This window comes from Marmota flaviventris, chromosome 3 (genome assembly GCF_047511675.1).
Source record: "Marmota flaviventris isolate mMarFla1 chromosome 3, mMarFla1.hap1, whole genome shotgun sequence".
NCBI lineage: Eukaryota > Metazoa > Chordata > Mammalia > Rodentia > Sciuridae > Marmota > Marmota flaviventris.
In genome coordinates, this window is record NC_092500.1 from 8415148 (window position 1) to 8432759 (window position 17612).

At 45.4% G+C, this 17612-nt stretch overlaps 1 protein-coding gene across 2 annotated transcripts in view; it reads left to right on the forward strand.

Moving 5' to 3' along the window:
* Mrtfa (myocardin related transcription factor A) overlaps nucleotides 1-17612 on the forward strand; it is a 138384-nt gene that overhangs the window by 105946 nt on the left and 14826 nt on the right. For both annotated transcript variants that reach the window (XM_027927488.2, XM_027927543.2), the window contains 3 exons: nucleotides 11981-12036; nucleotides 15294-15369; nucleotides 16140-16301. In XM_027927488.2, the coding sequence (XP_027783289.2) occupies nucleotides 11981-12036; nucleotides 15294-15369; nucleotides 16140-16301 (294 nt within the window). The remainder of the gene's footprint in view (nucleotides 1-11980; nucleotides 12037-15293; nucleotides 15370-16139; nucleotides 16302-17612) is intronic.

Consider the following 17612-nt stretch of genomic DNA (forward strand, 5'->3'; position numbering starts at 1 on the left):
ACCTGAGATAATCAACTTATGAAGAGGAAAGGTTTATTTTGGCTCACAGTTTTTGAGGCTTCATTCTGTGATTGATTGATTGGCCCCATTGCTTTTGGGCCTGTGGCAAAACAGCACATGATGACAAGAGCGCACAGTGGAGCAGAGCTCACTTTGTACTGATTAGGAAGCAAAGGTGAGGAAGAGGAAAGGGCTGGGGTTCCACCATCGCTGCCAAGGGCACACCTCCAGTCACCTGAACACCTCCTATTAATCTCAAAGTCTTCATTACCTCCTAAGTGCCATTAGCTAGGAACCAAGCCATTGCACATGGGCCTTGGGGTGGGGGTGGGGGCTTATTCAAACCATAGTAACCAAGTTCAGAATATTCAGCCCCTGATGATTTAACCTTTGGAATTCACTCTATCTGTTGACATTTGTGCTGTATAAGACCACGTGGCCACCTCTCTCGGTCTCAGCCTCTTCCACCACCAGGGCCAAGAGTGGAAGACTCTAGAACAAGTTGCACTTCTGGGAAGGAAAAGATTTAGCATCTCCGGGTCTCCATTTTTTTATATCCATATTTGATAGTTGGCTTTCCTACTGGTTTGGGTGGGGGTGACAGCCCCAGGTGCAAAAACAGGGGTGGTGGCAGGCCTGCATACCGAAACAGGATGTGTGAAGAATGCTTCTGACTGTTAGGTTGGATCCTTGTTTGCACCAGAATATGTGGTCCGGTCTCACACCCCACCACCCAAGCTCTGTCCTTACTTAATATGAATGTAGTTCTGGTTCTCACTGATGTGGTCAGTCTCTGGGACTAGATACAACTCTTTGGTTAATGGCTTTGTTGCAGGATATTTTGGTAGGCATTTTTGTGTGTCAGCTAAAAGCAGAAAGACAAAAAATGGAAGTCAGGCCTGGTTACCCCTCAGCATTTAACTACATACCCGTGCAATTATTTTCAGAAGGAGGATGCACAGGAAAAAGCAGAAACTGTGCCTTAAGCTTAACACAGCAGAGCACTTTCACTTTATTTAATGTTGATCTTCACTCAGTGCAGTAGAAGTTCAATTGCTAATTTGTGAGGGTGGGAGCCTAAGGGGGTCATGTGACTTGCCCTAGGTCATACTGCAAAGACCCAGGCAGATCCAATCCAGGTTTTCTGGCCCTGGGCCTATTGCTGATTGCTGAAGTTCACAGTGGTTCTTGCCCTGTGGGAATGTGATGATAGCCTGCTGTGCTCTCAACACAATTTCACCATTGGAAATTAAAAACAGCGTCTGATCAAGACCCACAGTTGATGAAGTCAGGTGAGAGACATGGGTGAGAGTGACTCCTCCATCTGTAAGTCCTCCAAGTTACTGCTCATGTCTGCCTGTTGTTGTGAGGCTTGAAAGCCATGAGTATCTTTCCACTTCTAGTATCATAAATCTTGCTTAAATCAGAGGTTCTTAATTTCTTTTGTACCATTGATTTTCCTTGGAAGACTGTGAACATCTTCTCAGGAAACAGTTACCCAAGCAGGGATCCAGAATTGAGCACACAATTTCCAGCCATTCGGAGTTGCTCTGGATTTAGCTCACTGTGCCCCAGCTTGAGTTGCTACACTGCCTGAATACAGAATCCCTAATGCTAGTGTGAACCCTTACATACTAGTGACACAGCTGACCTCTGATTTTGCAACACTCATTGTGTGAGGAACCCTCTCTATTCCTGCACTGAACCAGGGCTTCTTTGTGCTCCTCCCCCATCTGGGTGCCCAGACCACTGTCTTGCATTGGAGGGGATTGCCATGGCCCTGATCCAAACAGCAGGGTGTGGGGATCCATCCCAGCAGTGTAGGCCATAGCTGGGGTGTAATAAAAATGGCTAAGAGCTCTGCTACGCTGATACTAAAAGGGGCTCAGGAAATTAAAACTCTACTCATAGCCAGCAAAGTTGAAATTTCAAATCAGGCCCCTCCTCATGATGTACTTTATTTATTTATTTTTTTGTGGTGCTGAGGATTGAACCAAGGGCCTTATGCATGCAAGGCAAGCACTCTACCAACGGAGCTATGTCCCCAGCCCAGTGTACTTTTTTAAAAATCAGCCCCTGGTAGTGGAGAATGAACAAATAAACCCCTGACTTTCTTACCTCTTTTCTGTCTTTTGGACTAGGGGAGCAGTGGAGAGCTCACTAAAGGTCATCACTCCAGATGTTCTTGCACTGCAAAGACATTCTCATGCAAATGATTTGAACCACTGGTGGAGAAACCCTGGGCCTGGCTCAGGCACCTTCCCCTCTTCATGGCATAGGCTATTGTATTCTTTTCACCGCAGGAGTGCCGGAAGTAGAGGACAGCAAGGTTCAAGAAGTGATGGCAAAAGTAAATTCCTAAGACAGATGCAGCTGTTGCATGTAAAATGGGTGAACACACAGTTTGTGAACCTCCCCCATCTCCTGATGCTGGGGAAAGCTCCCCTCACTTACCTCTCCTGTGGCCTCTTTGCCACTTCAGTGGTCGGTTCTAGCAAGTTCATGAACTACCGAGAGCTGTGTGACACTCTTGTGCTGGGGCCAAGGGCTCTTGCACAGAACTTGGTTACCTTTGGGTAGAGTCTAATTGTAGGACAACTCCCTTTTCTGCTGTGCTGGCCCCTCTGCTGAGGGCTGGAGGGAAAAGGAGTAGGACAGGGTGTGCTCCTGGACATTTTCTAAGGATAGATATGAAGTTCTCACTTCTGTCCCATTGCCAATATTAGAGAAAAGGACAGTGTGGCATTTGTTTCCAAAGGATTATCCAGGATAAAAAGCCAAATGAGAAAAATTAGATTAAAATAACTTTTGTTATTATTATTTTTTAACTATCACAAATTTGGGGGGGGGGGCAAAAACCACAAACGATACTTGATTGGTCTATTCTGTTTCTCTTACCTGCACCAAAACTGTGTACTGTGTTGCTAAGATATTAAGTTTGTTAAATGCATTTTTCACTTGCAGTATTTTCAATTTATGATGGGTTTATCAAGACATAACCCCATCATAAATTAAGGAACATCTGTGCACACATGCACCCACGCGCGCGCACACACACACACAAGCACACACACACACACCCTTGGGCATCAATAGGATGTCTCATAATCAACCACAAACTGAACATGGTCTCTTTCATCCTACCTTAAGCTTATTCCCCATGATCTCTTTTCTAAGAATGTCCATGGCACAGACATTCACCCAGTCACTCCAATTTGTTCTTTTAACTGTACCTTTCCCCCCTTCTTTCAGTACTAGAGATTAAACCCAGAGTGTGCTAACAGTGAGCTACATTCCCAATCCTTTTTAAATTTTGAGTCAAGGTCTTGCTAAGTTCCTGAGATGGCTGTGAACTTGTGATTCTCTTGCCTCATCCTCCTTAGTTGCTTAGATTATAGGGCTGTGCCACCACTCCTTCAATGATCATTGTGGAGTGATCTCGTAAAAATGCAGTTCCTGGCTGTTTTGCATTTCCAGTTACAAAATTTATGATTCAGGCAAGGATCATCAGTAGGTTCTGTGACCATTAGGTAGAAGATTATTAGGGAATAGGATTTTTACATGGCACAAAAACGTTACTCTACAGATTATATATTGTTATAAAGTGGGAAAATATTATCTTTAAGATGGAGAGACCTTGTGTGACCTTGAGGGTTGGATTTTTTTTTTTTTTTTTTTAAGAGACAGGGTCTCACTGAGTTGTTTAGGGCCTTGCTAAGATCATCCTGCCTCAGCTTCCCCAGCTGCTGGGATTACAGGCATGCATGTGCTCAACAATAAGGGTTGGTGTTTTTGTTGTTTGTTTTTTGAGATGGAGTCTTACTACGTTGCCCAGTCTGGCCTCAAATTCACAGTCCTACTGCCTCAGCCTCCAGAATAATTGGCCTGGTATCACCTTTCAAACTTTTAGCACCATCACTGTTGATACACCCATATCCAGTTTCTCCTGATATGAATGAAGTATGTGTTACCTCTGTGGTCTTCTTGCCAAAAATGTAGGAGTATTACTCTGGATTGTGACTAAAGAAACAACAACCCATGCAGATTTTTTTTTTAATGATTCTATTTATTTATTTGCTCTAATTTGTTATACATGAAAGCAGAATGCATTTCAATTCAGAGTACACAAATGGAGCACAATTTTCATTTCTCTGGTTGTACACAAAGTAGAGTCATGCCATTCGTGTCTTCATACATGTACCTAGGGTCAGATTCTTTATTAAGTCTTGGATTGGGGAAAATCCAAGCAGCCTTAAGAGATAATTTTGGGGAGCAGTTGAGAAATTTCAAATAAGGGGACTTTAAATTAGATTACATTATTGAATTAATGTTAATTTCCTTAGACATGATAAAAGTATTTTAGATATGCAAGAAAATTTCCTTATTCTTAGGAAATGCACACTGAAGAATTAAAGGTGAAATACTGTGATTGATACCTGCAACTTAATTTCAAGCAATTCATAAATGAAAAAAAATTAAGTGTTTGTATGCAAGGGTGGAGGCAGGAGAGGAGAGGAGAGCAAATAGGATAAAAGATAACAAGTGAGTCTAGGTCAGATTTATATAACTTGTCAGTATTTTTTTTAGGTTTGAATACTTGAAGTTGAAAGTGGGGAAAGCGTACCGTGTGAGTGCAGACATGGGGCGAAATGAATGTATGATGATTACCAGATGTGTTTTTGCTTTTTTTATTTTTATTTTTTTTGATACTGGTGATTGAATCCAAGGGTGCTTTATCACTGAACTACATCCCCAGTACCCCCTTTTTAAAATTTGAGATAGGGTCTCACTAAGTTGCTTAGGGCCTTGTTAAGATGCTGAGGCTGGTCTCAAACTTGTTATCCTCCTGACTCAGCCTTCTGAGTCACTGGAATTACAGATGTGAGCCGCCATGCCTGGTCCAGCAACACTGTTGTCCAAATATTATTAATTATCCTGAGATCAATGTTTAGCCACCACATCAACCTGGGGAGTGACATAATCAGAACTGCATAGACAGAAATGGATGAGTTTGTTTCCTACTTGATGTTTTGTTTTTAAAAAAGTATGAATTTCTTTGGGTTTATCTTGTTCCGGGTTTACTGAGTTTGCTGAACCTGTAGGTTTATGTCTTTTGACAAATTTGGAAAGTTTTCAGCCAAAATTTTTGGTTTTTATGGCCTTCTTTTCTCTCTTCAACAGGACTTTGTTGACATAATGATGTTAGATTTTTGTGGAGTCCACAGGTCCCTGGGCTCTGTTCTGGTTTTCCCAGTCTGTTTTCTTTCTGTCATTCAGATGGAGTGGTTTCTGTTGTTCTGTCTTCTAGTTCACTTGTTCTTCCTTTTGTCACCTTTCTTCTACTGTTGAGTCCATCACTGAGTTTTCAACATTATTATGTTTTTTAGTCCTAAAATTTCCATTTGTTTGTCTTTATGTCTTCTCTTTCTTTGCTGAAATTTTCTGGTCTTTGCTGAGGATTTCTACTTTTTCTTTTGTTTCACCTGTGTTCATTGTTCGTTGAAGCATTTTATCATGGCTGCTTTAAAAAATTTGTCAGGCATTTCTGGCATCTCTCATCTTGATTTCAGCATCTCTTGATTTTTTTTTTTTTTTCCTTTTCATTGTGAAATCTTCCTGTTCTTGGTGTGTTGAGTGGTTTTTGATTAAAACCCGGACATTTTAGTAATAGGAGTCTCTGCATTTTATTTCCCTCTATTTCAGCTGGTTTTCTCTGTTATTGCTGTGGCAGGGGATAAGAGGGGGCTGTGTTGCCTCCTTACAACTGAGTAGAGGTAGAAGTCCGGGTCCCTCTTGGCAGCCATTGACACTTGTGTTGGTGGTGTGGGAGTGGCTGCTCATTAGGGATGAGAACTTCTTCTCCCCATATGGTCTCCACTAACAGTGTGGTCGCAGATTGTGCTACCCAGCCTTCCTCTGTCATCACCCCAGCATGGAGGAGTAGGGCCAGGTCTAGACTTACACCCTGGGAGGGCGATGTTAGTTACTAGCTGGTGGGAATAAAAGTCCCAGTTTCCTACTTGGTCTTCTCTGACCCCACCTCATCAGCGGTATTGAAGCACATCATACAACCTTCTGAGGGTGGAAATCTAGGTTCCAAACTTGGCCTCTATTGAGGCAAGTTGGGATAGAATTGAAGCTACCATTTCTTTGCTGTGTTGTTTGACTAAAGCAGAATAATTAGTGTCTTAAAAGTTTTCTGTCCATTTGGCTGCCCTTTTCCTGGTCCTGGTTAGAGAAAGCAGGCTTTTGTTGGGGGCATTTTTAGCTGTACTCATAGGCATTTCTGAGTTGCAGGCTTCTTCAGCTCCAAGTCTGAGATATATGAGGTAAAAGAAAATTCGGAAAGGAACTCATCACCTTGTCATTCCTTGGGTCCCAGCCTCCTTAGTCAGTTTGCCTTTTCCCTACATTTCAGAATCTCCTTTTTTAAAAATATGTATATATAAAATCCAGAGATTTTACTTGTGCTTAGTGAGAAGAATGGAGAACAGTACATCTACTCCATCTTCTCAAAAGCAGAAGTCCCTACAGTAGCACATGGTATTCTTCATGGACTGAGCCCGGCCTCCCCAGCCAGCCACATCATCTCCACAGGAACTTCTTGGTCCACCCATATCAAAGGTCTGTAGTTCCTTGAACTCACCTGTTCTTTCATACCTTCCTATAAAGTTTTCCTGGACAGTTCATGCACTGTTCTCTCAGGTTGAATTTTGCCTCTTCATCCTTTATAGCATCTTTAATTACCTCTACTGGTGTACTTCATCTTGCATCGCAACCATTTGTCTTTTCCCCACCAGACCACGAGTTGGGCCTTTGGTGGATCCTTATCCTCAGCAGCTGGTGCAGTGCTTGCTCACTTGTTTGTTGGCTGTGTCCCACCTGGTTAGTTAGGTGTTGTCCCCCCTTGCATAGCCCTGCTGCTGTGCTGTGTATGTGCTCCCTGCTTCTGCAGTGGCCTGCCTAAGAGCTGGGCTTCTCTGCACAGTGGCACTCTAAGGACCTTGCTAACTGTGATGTTCACGGCTTTGAGTTCCTCTGAATATGGAGTTGTTTGTGTGCTTTTGGCATGTTACTTTATCAAGGATGGGAACCTTAGTTTTTATGATTGTCAGTGCCTAATAGAACAACATTCAGAACTGGATACCTAATACATATTCCTTAATGACAATGATGAGGAAATGGGACTGGAGGGTTTATTGCTGTCATTGATGAGAGCCATTCTCAGAGCTGCTTTGTGGATACAAGAAACTTACTTGCCTACATGTTTAAGTAAAACTAGAGCTGGGGAGTGGGGAGTATTAGTTCATGTCCTATACTTGCTGATAGGTTGGTTCCTAAAGACCTGCTTGCTTACTCTTCACATGAGGTTAAGTCAAGGCTGACTGGCTCAGGGCCCACTCTGTGAGCACGAAGCCTTGTGGGCATCCTTTTAGCTCAGCACTGAGTCCCTCCTGGCAGCGGTTGCCCATATATTCTAAAATGGAAGCCCAGCACATGCGTGTAATCTCAGTGACTGAGGAGGCTGAGGCAGGAGGACCACAAATTCAAGGCCAGCCTGGGAAACTTAGCAAGACCCTATTTAAAAATAAAAATTAAGGGGCTGGGGTTGTAGCTTAGTGGTAGAGCGCTTGCCTAGCAAGTGTGAGGCACTGGGTTCGATTCTCAGCACCACATATAAATAAATGAATAAAAAATAAAGGTCCATCAATGTCTAAAAAATATATTAAATAAATAGGGCTGGGTTTGTGGCTCAGTGGTTCAGTGCTCACCTCACATGTGCGAGGTCCTGGGTTCGATCCTCAGCACCACATTAAAAAATAATAATAATATATGGATAAAGGTGTCCAACTACAACTAAAAAAATAAAAAATAATAAATAAAAATAAAAATTAAAAGGGCTATAGTCGTGTAGCTTAATGGTAAAGGGGTGTCCCACAGTTTAATCTGCAGTACTACCAAAAAAAAAAGAAGAAGAAGAAGAAAAGAAAGAAAAAGAAGATGGTCAGTTTCCTTCTTTTTATTTCTTTAAATCACAAAGGACCTCAGTTAAGGCAGCAAACATGTCAGGGGCTGGGGAGGATGCCCAGAATATTAATTGGTGACTGGGCCCACATCTAGAACTGAATCATGATCAAGAGTGCTCCTCTTGGCCACTTCCGTTCATTCGATTTCTGTGGAGAGCTTGTTTTTTTTTTTTCTTCTAGCATGTGCTGTACATTTCTCTTTGTTCGCACAAAGCAGTACAAGGCCTCCAGTGGAACCAGCCACCAAGGGTAGGAAAAGGCAACCAGGAACTGCCTTCCGACACCAGAAACGTGTAGTGTGTACAGCCCTGTGTTTGCATCCGTCTTCCCTTTCCAGAACTGACGTCTCGGGGTTCCTGGGAGAATGAGGTCTTGAATGAGTGATATTCTCATTCTTCTGGGCACAGCTGTTGAGGCTGCGAGGAGGAAGGTGTGGAGTCCAGATGGATGCAGGCAGCCCTTCCTGTGGGACACATGGTTCTGGGTTGGCTGTTGAGGCTTTTCATTTTTTCACACCTAGCAGAACCCTAAAATTTAAACCCTATTGTGCTTTGCTCTCCTTCCTTACTCTACTTAGATGGAAACTTGGGCGATTTTCACTCGCCCTTGTCACTTGCTCCTACGTCAAGAAACCCAGAGCTTTACCCAGATCATCATACATCTCCATCACCAGGCCACACTTTGGAATGTGGCTGTAACAGAGCTGGCTGGACACACACAGGAGTTGCCCCCAGTTTCAAACCCAGTGGGCCAGGAGCACTTGCTCTCCCAGCTCCAGTCTCTCCAGATGAACCTGGGAAGCTCCTAGTCAGATAGCTAGAGAAAAGCCCACAGAAAGAGGGGGACTTTGCTCCCTCTTCCTTCCATCTGGCAGAAGTGGCTATTGAAATGCTGAAAGAATTAAAAATGGGGAAAGAGGAGCACACACTGAGCTGGACTGCGTGGGGGCCGAGAGGAACCAATGTTGTCAGATTTAGACAGGGGGAGAAAGCAAAGACAAAACTGGACCCGGGTTAGGCCCACCCCTTGAAGAATGGTCTGACAGTGAGCTGTAGTTCAAATCCTGTTGGATTCATCACACATAATGTTGAATTAAATGAGATTATAAAGTTATTATAAAAATCAGCCTACCATTTAGAATTGTTCATTATTATCTTGAATTCTTTTCTTGGTCTTCATTTTTGGCTCTCCTGACCAGACCTTATCCAGCTAATGAGTTCCTCCAGCTTCTCACCCGCCTCTCAGTCATCACCTAATATCAGGCTCAGTCAGGGGTGCTCCATGGTAAGCCCAAGTTTTAAATTATGCCTTTTGATGCCTGAAAGTCCTGGGATCCCCTGGTGGGTCGCTGAACCCCCTTTCTGAATCTTTCTTTACCTGTGCTCAGTACCGTGGTCAAGCTGGCCTCACATTGCCTGAGTTCAGATCCACATCTAACTAGAATATCTAATTGACCACCTTGCCCCCACCCCTATCAAGCAGATTTATTTCTTCTCTACTTTTTTTTTTCTTTTGATGGGGAGAGCGTTTACTAGGGATTGAACGTGGGTCCACTCAACCACTGATCCACATCCTCAGACCTATTTTGTATTTTATTTAGAGACGGGGTCTCACTGAGTTGCTCAGCGCCTTGCCATTGCTGGCTTTGATTCTGCTGCCTCGCCCTCCTGAGCCATTGGGGTTATTGGCATGCACCACTGTATCCAGCTCTTTTCTATTTTTTGAATAAGTTAAGAAACCAACCTAGAGAAGTGGGCAGATTCTTACTCTCTAGGAGAAAATGAGGCCCAGAAAGCAGTCACACCAGCCGTATTTGGTAGAACCCAGGATTGACACAACATCCATGACTTGCTCTCCAGGACCTTTGTGAAGCTTTTCTTTTTTTTTTTGTACCAGAGATTGAACCTAGGGGCGCTTAACCACCGAGCCACATCCCCAGCATATTTTGTGTTTTATTTAGAGGCAGTATCTCACTTGAGTTTAGTGCCTCACTTTTGTTGAGGCTGGCTTTGAACTTGTGATTCTCCTGCCTCAGCCTCCTGAGCCACTGGGATCACAGGCATGCACCATGGCGGCTGGCTTTTGTGAAGTTTTGAGCAGAGGTGAGAGTCAGAATTCCTCCTGTTAATGACAGTTTCAAGCTGTGCGGCAGACTCCTCTTGGTATTCTGTCACTGGCCTTACAAAATATTCTTTAACTCATTGAGAGCCTACTATTCTAGGTACTGTGGATTCTGTGAGAAATGAAAAAATTAGAAAGAACCCTGCTGTGCTCCTGTGGGGCTTATGGTAACAGTGTTACAAACAATAAGAACATATGTGAAACTACTATAAGACCATGATGAGCCAGGTGGGGTGGCGCATGCCTGTGATCCCTGTGGCTTGGAAGGCTGAGACAGGTCGCTAGTTCAAAGCCAGCCTCAGCATCAGCGAGGTGCTGAGCAACTCAGTCAGACCCTGTCTCTAAATAAAATACAAAATGGGGCTGAGGATGTGGCTTAGTAGTCAAGTGCCTGAGTTCAATCTCCCTGGTACCAAAAACCAAAAAAGACTGTGATGAGTGCTCTGGAGAATGAGGCAGAGGAGGAATCTGGGACGGGGCAGCACATACTGGAAGTTATTTCCTTGACCAAATCTGTCCATGTGCTGAGCTCTCAGGGCCAGGTGCGCATGTTCATCATACACAGCACAGGTTCCAGCACACTAGGGCTCCATCTTTACTCAGTAGAGCCTGGGCAGGGAGCAACCTGACCTGTGGTTGGGGAAGCAACCATGGGGCTGGCTTTTCCAAATTTATTTGCTAGGCCTAGAGCTCCACCTGCTGTTAGAGGGTAGAAAAGACTCTTAGGGGAACTTTGAAAACTAGTTTCTTTTTACCTAAGATATATATTTTTTAAAAATTTAAACAAATCCTGCTGGGACATTTGAGGCTTTCTTCTGGGACTGCTGTTGCTGAGGCCCAACCTCCGGGGAGGAAGGGGAGGAAGCACAGAGGCCCAGGCAGGATGGGGTCCTATCTGTGCTCTTGCTACTTTTAGTGTCTCATTACCCCAGCACTCCCACCACAGCCAACAGCCTATAAAGTTATCTCTGCGCACAGTTTCACAGCTGTTCAGAAATCCTAGGTCAGCAGAAGTGAAACTGACCACAGTCTTGTAAATTTCTCTCTTATTGCCATCGTTCCCTGCTTGAAGTGAGTCAGGCCTTGCCCTCTTCCGCAGTGTCTTAAATCATTATTTGTCCCCTTCGAGTAAAATTCTCGACAAAAGGAGGCGGATCCTCCATTCACAGCAAGGTGTTTGTAGAGGGGCTTTGTTTGGGCTTGTCCCCTAAGTGTGTGGGCTGGAGGTGGGAGCTATGGTCCACTTGGTGGTGTCCCCAGAATAGAGTTAGAGCCACACCCTTCTTATCAGCTGCCGGTGGTGTGTGTGCTTCACAAGGGTAAGCCTTGTGACTGCTGGGAAGTTCCTTTAGTCCTTAGGGATGATGTTCAAATTAGCTTTAGCAGCACTACTAATGCCAGCTGAAGTGAAGAAGGAAGTAGCATCTGAGAAGAGACCTTTTTGGTTCAACTGTCCATTAAAACCATTTGTCCATTCATTGATTCCTGATGAGGCTGAAGGTGGGCCTGGCATGTAGATGCACCCTGCCCTGTGTAGGTCCTGAGAGTGAGGTGAGGCCCGGGTGGGCTTGGCTGTAGGTGCTGTGCACATTATGGAGCCTAAGTGTAGGTAGCAGTGACTGCTCCTGATAGGAATTATAAAGGAACCTTAACAGGCCATAGCTAAGCCATAAAGGCTCCTGCTTGCTCGGGTATTGCTTCTTCTTTACTCCAGCTGTGTTATGGCACTGCTAAAATTAACTTGAATGTCAGATGCCCTCTCCACTGAAAACTGTAGTACTTAATGTGATGCTTCACGAAAAGTAATTCTTCTCTGGCTCTTCTTTCAACAGCTTTGAAAAGTCCAGCTGCGTTTCATGAGCAGAGAAGGAGCTTGGAGCGGGCCAGGGTAAGACATCCTTCTTCCCTAGCACCTTGAAAGCATGTTGTTGGTGCTCGTTGCATTGCTGGTTACATTTCCTTTGGGTCAGCCCTTGCCTCACAGCTCGACCCAGAGGCTTCTGCTTTCCTACTTTGTCCCTCCCCCACTGCTTCCTACAGTGGTCCTATGGAATATGGTCAGAGTGAGGCTCTCCTTCAGTGTATCTGAGGGTATGGGATGATCACCCAGGCCTCCCTCCCTGACCTGGCTCTGGACACCTCTAGTTTTCCCATCTTTAGTTTTGAGCTGTTTATGGATGATAGACACCAGTATAGTCACAGAACAACCTCCTATGTCCAGGATGCACTGCCCCACCCTTGCAGGACAGATGCCCCAAGGAAGCCTCCCTGGTCTCTGCCTGCCCCAGAGCAGCCAGTGTCCATTTGCACCCTTTGAAAAGCAGAAGCAGGTGGCTCAGAGCCTAGGTTTCCTGCTGTAGCACCTCACTTGTGTCCCTGTCCCCTTCAGTTTCAGTTCCCCAGCGGCCCCTGGGGAATATCCTCCTGCCCAGTGTGGGCAGAGATGAGGAAGTCACCAGAATGTGCTTCCCATCCCACTCCTTTTACTTTTTTCTTTTACATTAAGTCAAGGAAAGAGACCCTTCTTCCTATGGGGAGAACCACACCTCTCTTAGAGTCTAAAATATTTGCCCCTAAGATTAAAACTATTTTTTACCTTAGAAAATTGTGATTAATTCTTAGTGAATAGAAAGAATGAGGTCGTGGGTGTTGGGAACCAAAGCAGTAACAAACTGCACTGTTTGTGGGAGCAGTGGAAGGTCCACTGGGGAGAAAGGGTCAGAAGGTTTGCCTGTGTGCACCCCCGCCCCGCCCCCAGCCAACAGCTCTGTGTAGGGTGGACACACACTGATTAGGACGGCTGCTGTCCTATCAAGCGCTTCTGTACGTGAGGTTAAACCCATTTATTGTTCGTCTTCACATCAGCTCCATGGATCACATGCCGTTGTCCTCTTTTGTTTTTCCCCACTCAGCTGCATGCAGCCCTTTTCTCTTTTATTTTGAGACAGGGTCTTGCTGAATTGTTCAGGCTGGCCTCAAATTTGTGATCCTCCTCTCACAGCCTCTTGGGATCACAGCACGCACAATATCCCCTTGCTATTACCCTTATTTCATTAGATGCAGCCAAGGGAGGTTAGCCACATTATCCATCTAGTATTGCAAAGCTCACGAAAACCTTGTTCTGTGGATTCCAATTTTTTTTTTTTAGCAAAGTAATTTTATTTCCTAATACATGTAAACCTGTTCATTCAATAATCTTGCGCATCTGTTCACAAACGATTTCCAGATTACAGTAATTGCTTTTATATTTAAGCATATACTAAAAATTATCTTAGTTGAGATTTAAAAAATGAGTCTATTGGATTGATTACAGCAGAACTTGCTTTAATAAGTTCTAACAACTCAAAGCTTTGAAACCTGCCACTTTTGCATTTGAATAAGATGCTGAGTACTGTCAGCCTGTGTTCCATGCATTTTTTTTTTTTTGGTACCAGGGATTGAACCTCAGGGGCACTTGACCACTGAGCCACACCCCCAGTCCTATTTTGTATTTTACTTAGAGACATGGTCTCACTGAGTGGCTTTGTGCCTTGCCTTTGCTGAGGCAGGCTTTGAACTTGAGATCCTCCTGCCTCAGCCTCCTGAGCTGCTGGGATTACAGGAGTGTGCCATTGTGTCCGGCTATAGGGTTCCATGCATTCTTTAAGTGGTAGCACCCTTACCACATCTGTGGCTCTTGTGCAGGGTGGTGGCTATGAGGCATGTCTGGTGGCTGTAGCAGTGTCAGGTCACAGCGGGAGGGGTTAATACACTGTTCACCTCTCGTGAGTGATTCCTTTTTCATCAGTTGCTCAGCCACTCATGCTCTCCAGTGGTCATGAGTGTTTTTCATGGTATCAGCTGCCAAGTCTTTGTCTTTACATTCTGCATCTAAGGCAAACTGGTTCTTTCCTTTCCCATCAGGAACCTTGTTCCTTTTAACCCAGTCCTAAATAGCTTCTAGGTAGGCAGGCTTCAGCCATTTGGTATTATTAATACGTTTACTGTTGTTGGAAGAGATGCATAGGTATGTGGGAAGGGGCTGAGTCGCCCTCCCAGCACCTACATGAGTTCACCAACCTGGAAGGTCCTGCAGACATTTTTGTAATTAGTATGGCATTCACCTCCACCTGGGCTACCATTCAGAGCTTGAGGTGGCTTACAAAATGCACCTCCTCTGAGTCTGTGAATAGTTGGAGAACCCTACTCCTGCTCTTTCATTCTCTGCAGCTGCTGAGGCAATACCACTGCTAGTGCTAGACCCAGAGCCCAGAGCCACTTAAACCATCCCTTGGAGAACTCAGCCCCTCGGGATGGGCCCAGGAGAGCACCAAGGCAGCAAACGGGCAAGGCAAGGACCAGCCTTAACCCTTACTATACATACAGTGTGCCTGATATTTTGTACTGTATTCTACCCTGTCCGGTCCTGTCGTGTCTTATGCTGGTCTGACTCACTACCAGTCTTAATCTGTAGTTTGAAAATGCTGGTATGGAAGTTAAAGCATAGTCTCTGGAGTCAGATCTAAGTCAGCCCACATGTTGGCTCTGTGGATGTTGAGGTAATGATTTAGTTCACCCGGTCTAATAAATGCAGAAATGAAGACATTGGACTTTGAGGAACTAGAGCTGTGATACCATGTATCAAAATTAGTATTGATTTGGTAGTCATTCAGAATGAGTTGAAAGTGCTCATGAGATCACAGAATGCTGAGTTTTTTGAAACAGGTCATAAAATTATATTCAGTATGATTATAGCTCTACAAAATCAAATTTATCTTCAGCATGAAAGAATGACTAGAATCATCCCAAAATACTAACAGTGGGTGCTTAGAAGTTTTTGTTGTTGTTTTAGTTTCTTAATTTTATTTGATGAACATATTACTTTTATGATAGTATGAGTAATAATTTTTTAATATGTATATCACAAAATCCAGCCTCTGAAACCAGTGGTCTTAAAGAATGGTGCTCCTGGCAGGCACAGTTGGAAGCTGCTGAGCCTCCCATGCCTCCTTGTGTTTCAGAACCCTGCAGTCACCAAGTAGAGGTCGTGGGGGCTGCAGAGGTGGCCACCAGCAGTCACTATGGCCAGGACTTACTTTGTGGTCCTGTTCACACCGTAAGTTCATGACCTGGACCTGAGAGTTTCTTGATGTGTTCTCTCTGTAGACAGAGGACTATCTGAAACGGAAGATTCGTTCCCGGCCGGAGAGGTCTGAGCTGGTCAGGATGCACATTTTGGAAGGTGTGTGGGTTGGAGATGCTCCTTTCCCTTGCTGTGTTCCCACTCAGCTAGTGTTTTCTTCTGCCTGCCTTCTACCCTTGCCCATCTCTACTGGCAGGAGGCAGGCAGAGGCTTCCTACAGTCAGACAGTAGTGCTGTGGGGGCTGCCACGGGCTTCTTGGATGTACCCAAGAAGCAGTCACGTTCTGTCAGGGTGCTTGGCCTCTGTCCCACCATCCTTCTCTCTACCAGGGAAGACCCTCTCTGTCCTCCAAAGTCAGTTTTTAGAATGTGCCTTCTCTCTTTTCATTCATTGCTTTGCTCACTGGCACTTACTTGAGTACCTGTGACCGGGGCAGTTGAAGAGGGTGTGCTCCTTGTGCCCTGCCTGGCCCAGCCATGTGTTTCCCCGAGTTTTCTGGAAACAGCATAAATATGTTCACTTTTTATTTGTTTATTTGGGGCTATTTTGGGGGACAGAAAGACTTTTTCGAGTCTGAATCCCATATTTTGCAGGTAAAGATACTATGCCCCCTGGTCCAGGTTTGAGGGAGAGCAAAATGTTTGCATCATCTGTGCCCCTTTGTCTCTAGCTCCACCTTAGAATGTCCTCTGGGTTGGCCTGGCCTGGCCTGGTTATAGTTGACCTTGTGACACTCGAAGCCATGCCACCCTTCATGCCTTTATAATGCTTTCTGCTCTGGTGGTCTCCACTCCTGCACCCTGGGGCTTCCAAAGCAGAACCAGGGATTCTCTTCCTCTTCCCACACCCTGTTCTTTCCTGTGGGCAGAGACCTCGGCTGAGCCTTCCCTCCAGGCCAAGCAGCTAAAGCTGAAGAGAGCCAGACTAGCCGATGACCTCAATGAAAAGATTGCACAGAGGCCTGGGCCCATGGAGCTGGTGGAGAAGAACATCCTGCCTGTTGAGTCCAGCCTGAAGGAAGCCATCATTGGTGAGGAGGCGCAGGCCACCATGTGCGCCATGATCGCAGCAGGGATGCACAAGGGAAGGGAGAGCCTGAGGCGGAGTCCTGCTTTTGGCTCTTGCTTGCAGACTTCCTGAGTAGCCTCAGGTGGGGTGGCACAGAGCCTGAGAGCCTAAGAAGCAGGTGTCAGGTATCGCAGGGATTAGGACCACACAAACAAAGATAAGTAACAGAGAGGCTTCCCATCACTCTTTGTGTCTGTGAACTCAGGGGCCTTTTCGGTCCTATGATAATTTAGTAAGTGCCAGAATCAACATGTAGAGAGATCAGGAATTAGAAACCTGTACCTTACTGTTGAGTTTTCTTCTCTTCTCCCCTCTTCTCTCCTCTTTGTTTCTCTCCTCTCACTCTCCCTTCCTCTTCCTTCTCTTCCAGGGTTGGGGATGGAATCCGCTGTCTCAAGCATGCTAAGCAAACACTCTGCCATTGAACTACACCCCAGCTGCTGCTTCTCCTCCTCCTCCTCCTCCTCCTCCTTCTCCTCCTCTTCCTCCTCCTCCCTCCTTATTCTTCATATTCTTATGGTCCTTGGGTTTTAACCCAGAGCTTTATGCATGCTAGTCAAGTACTCCTACCACTGAGCTATATCCATGGCTTGTTTTCTTTCTTTCTTTTTTTAATTTTGAGATAGGGTTTCATTAAGTTGCCCAGACAGGCCTAGAACTTGTGATCCTTTTGCCGCATCCTCCCAAGGAGCTGGGGCTAGGTGGGTGCCACTGTACCTAGTTCCTTATTATTTTTATTAGTGAAAATTCTTCCCAGAGTCTGGCCCTTTCCTCAGATATTTCATTTAACAAGCACTGAGGGACCCAAGCAGTGTCCTGGGCTCTAGCACTGCAGTCTCACAGGGAAGCCCAGCCTCTGTCCCTACAGAGCTCCTACCCAGGGCAGAGGCAGAAGCTGTACTGGAGGGGACACAGGCTCCTCAGGGTTAGAAGAAGAGCAGGAAGTGCCACTAGGAGGAGGCAGGACAGGGGAGGAAAGGATAGGCAGGGAGAGCAGCCCCTGGGGTGAGAAGAAGCTAGAAGAGAGGGTGTCTAGGCGGAGGCTAGGATGTGCAGTGCCTTGGTGCCGCAGTCAGGAGCGCAGGCTCGACTCTGCATAGGGAAAGGAAGAGCCATCTCTCTCCTCTGGTTAGGGTGTCCTGGTGGCTTGCTCTTCATCACACCCGGCATCTTAGTGGACTCAAACTAGGTGGCCTGTGATCCACTTCCATCCTGACACTGTATCCTGGTATGAGGTCCCACAGGTTAAGGGCTCAATTCCATAGACTGCCCC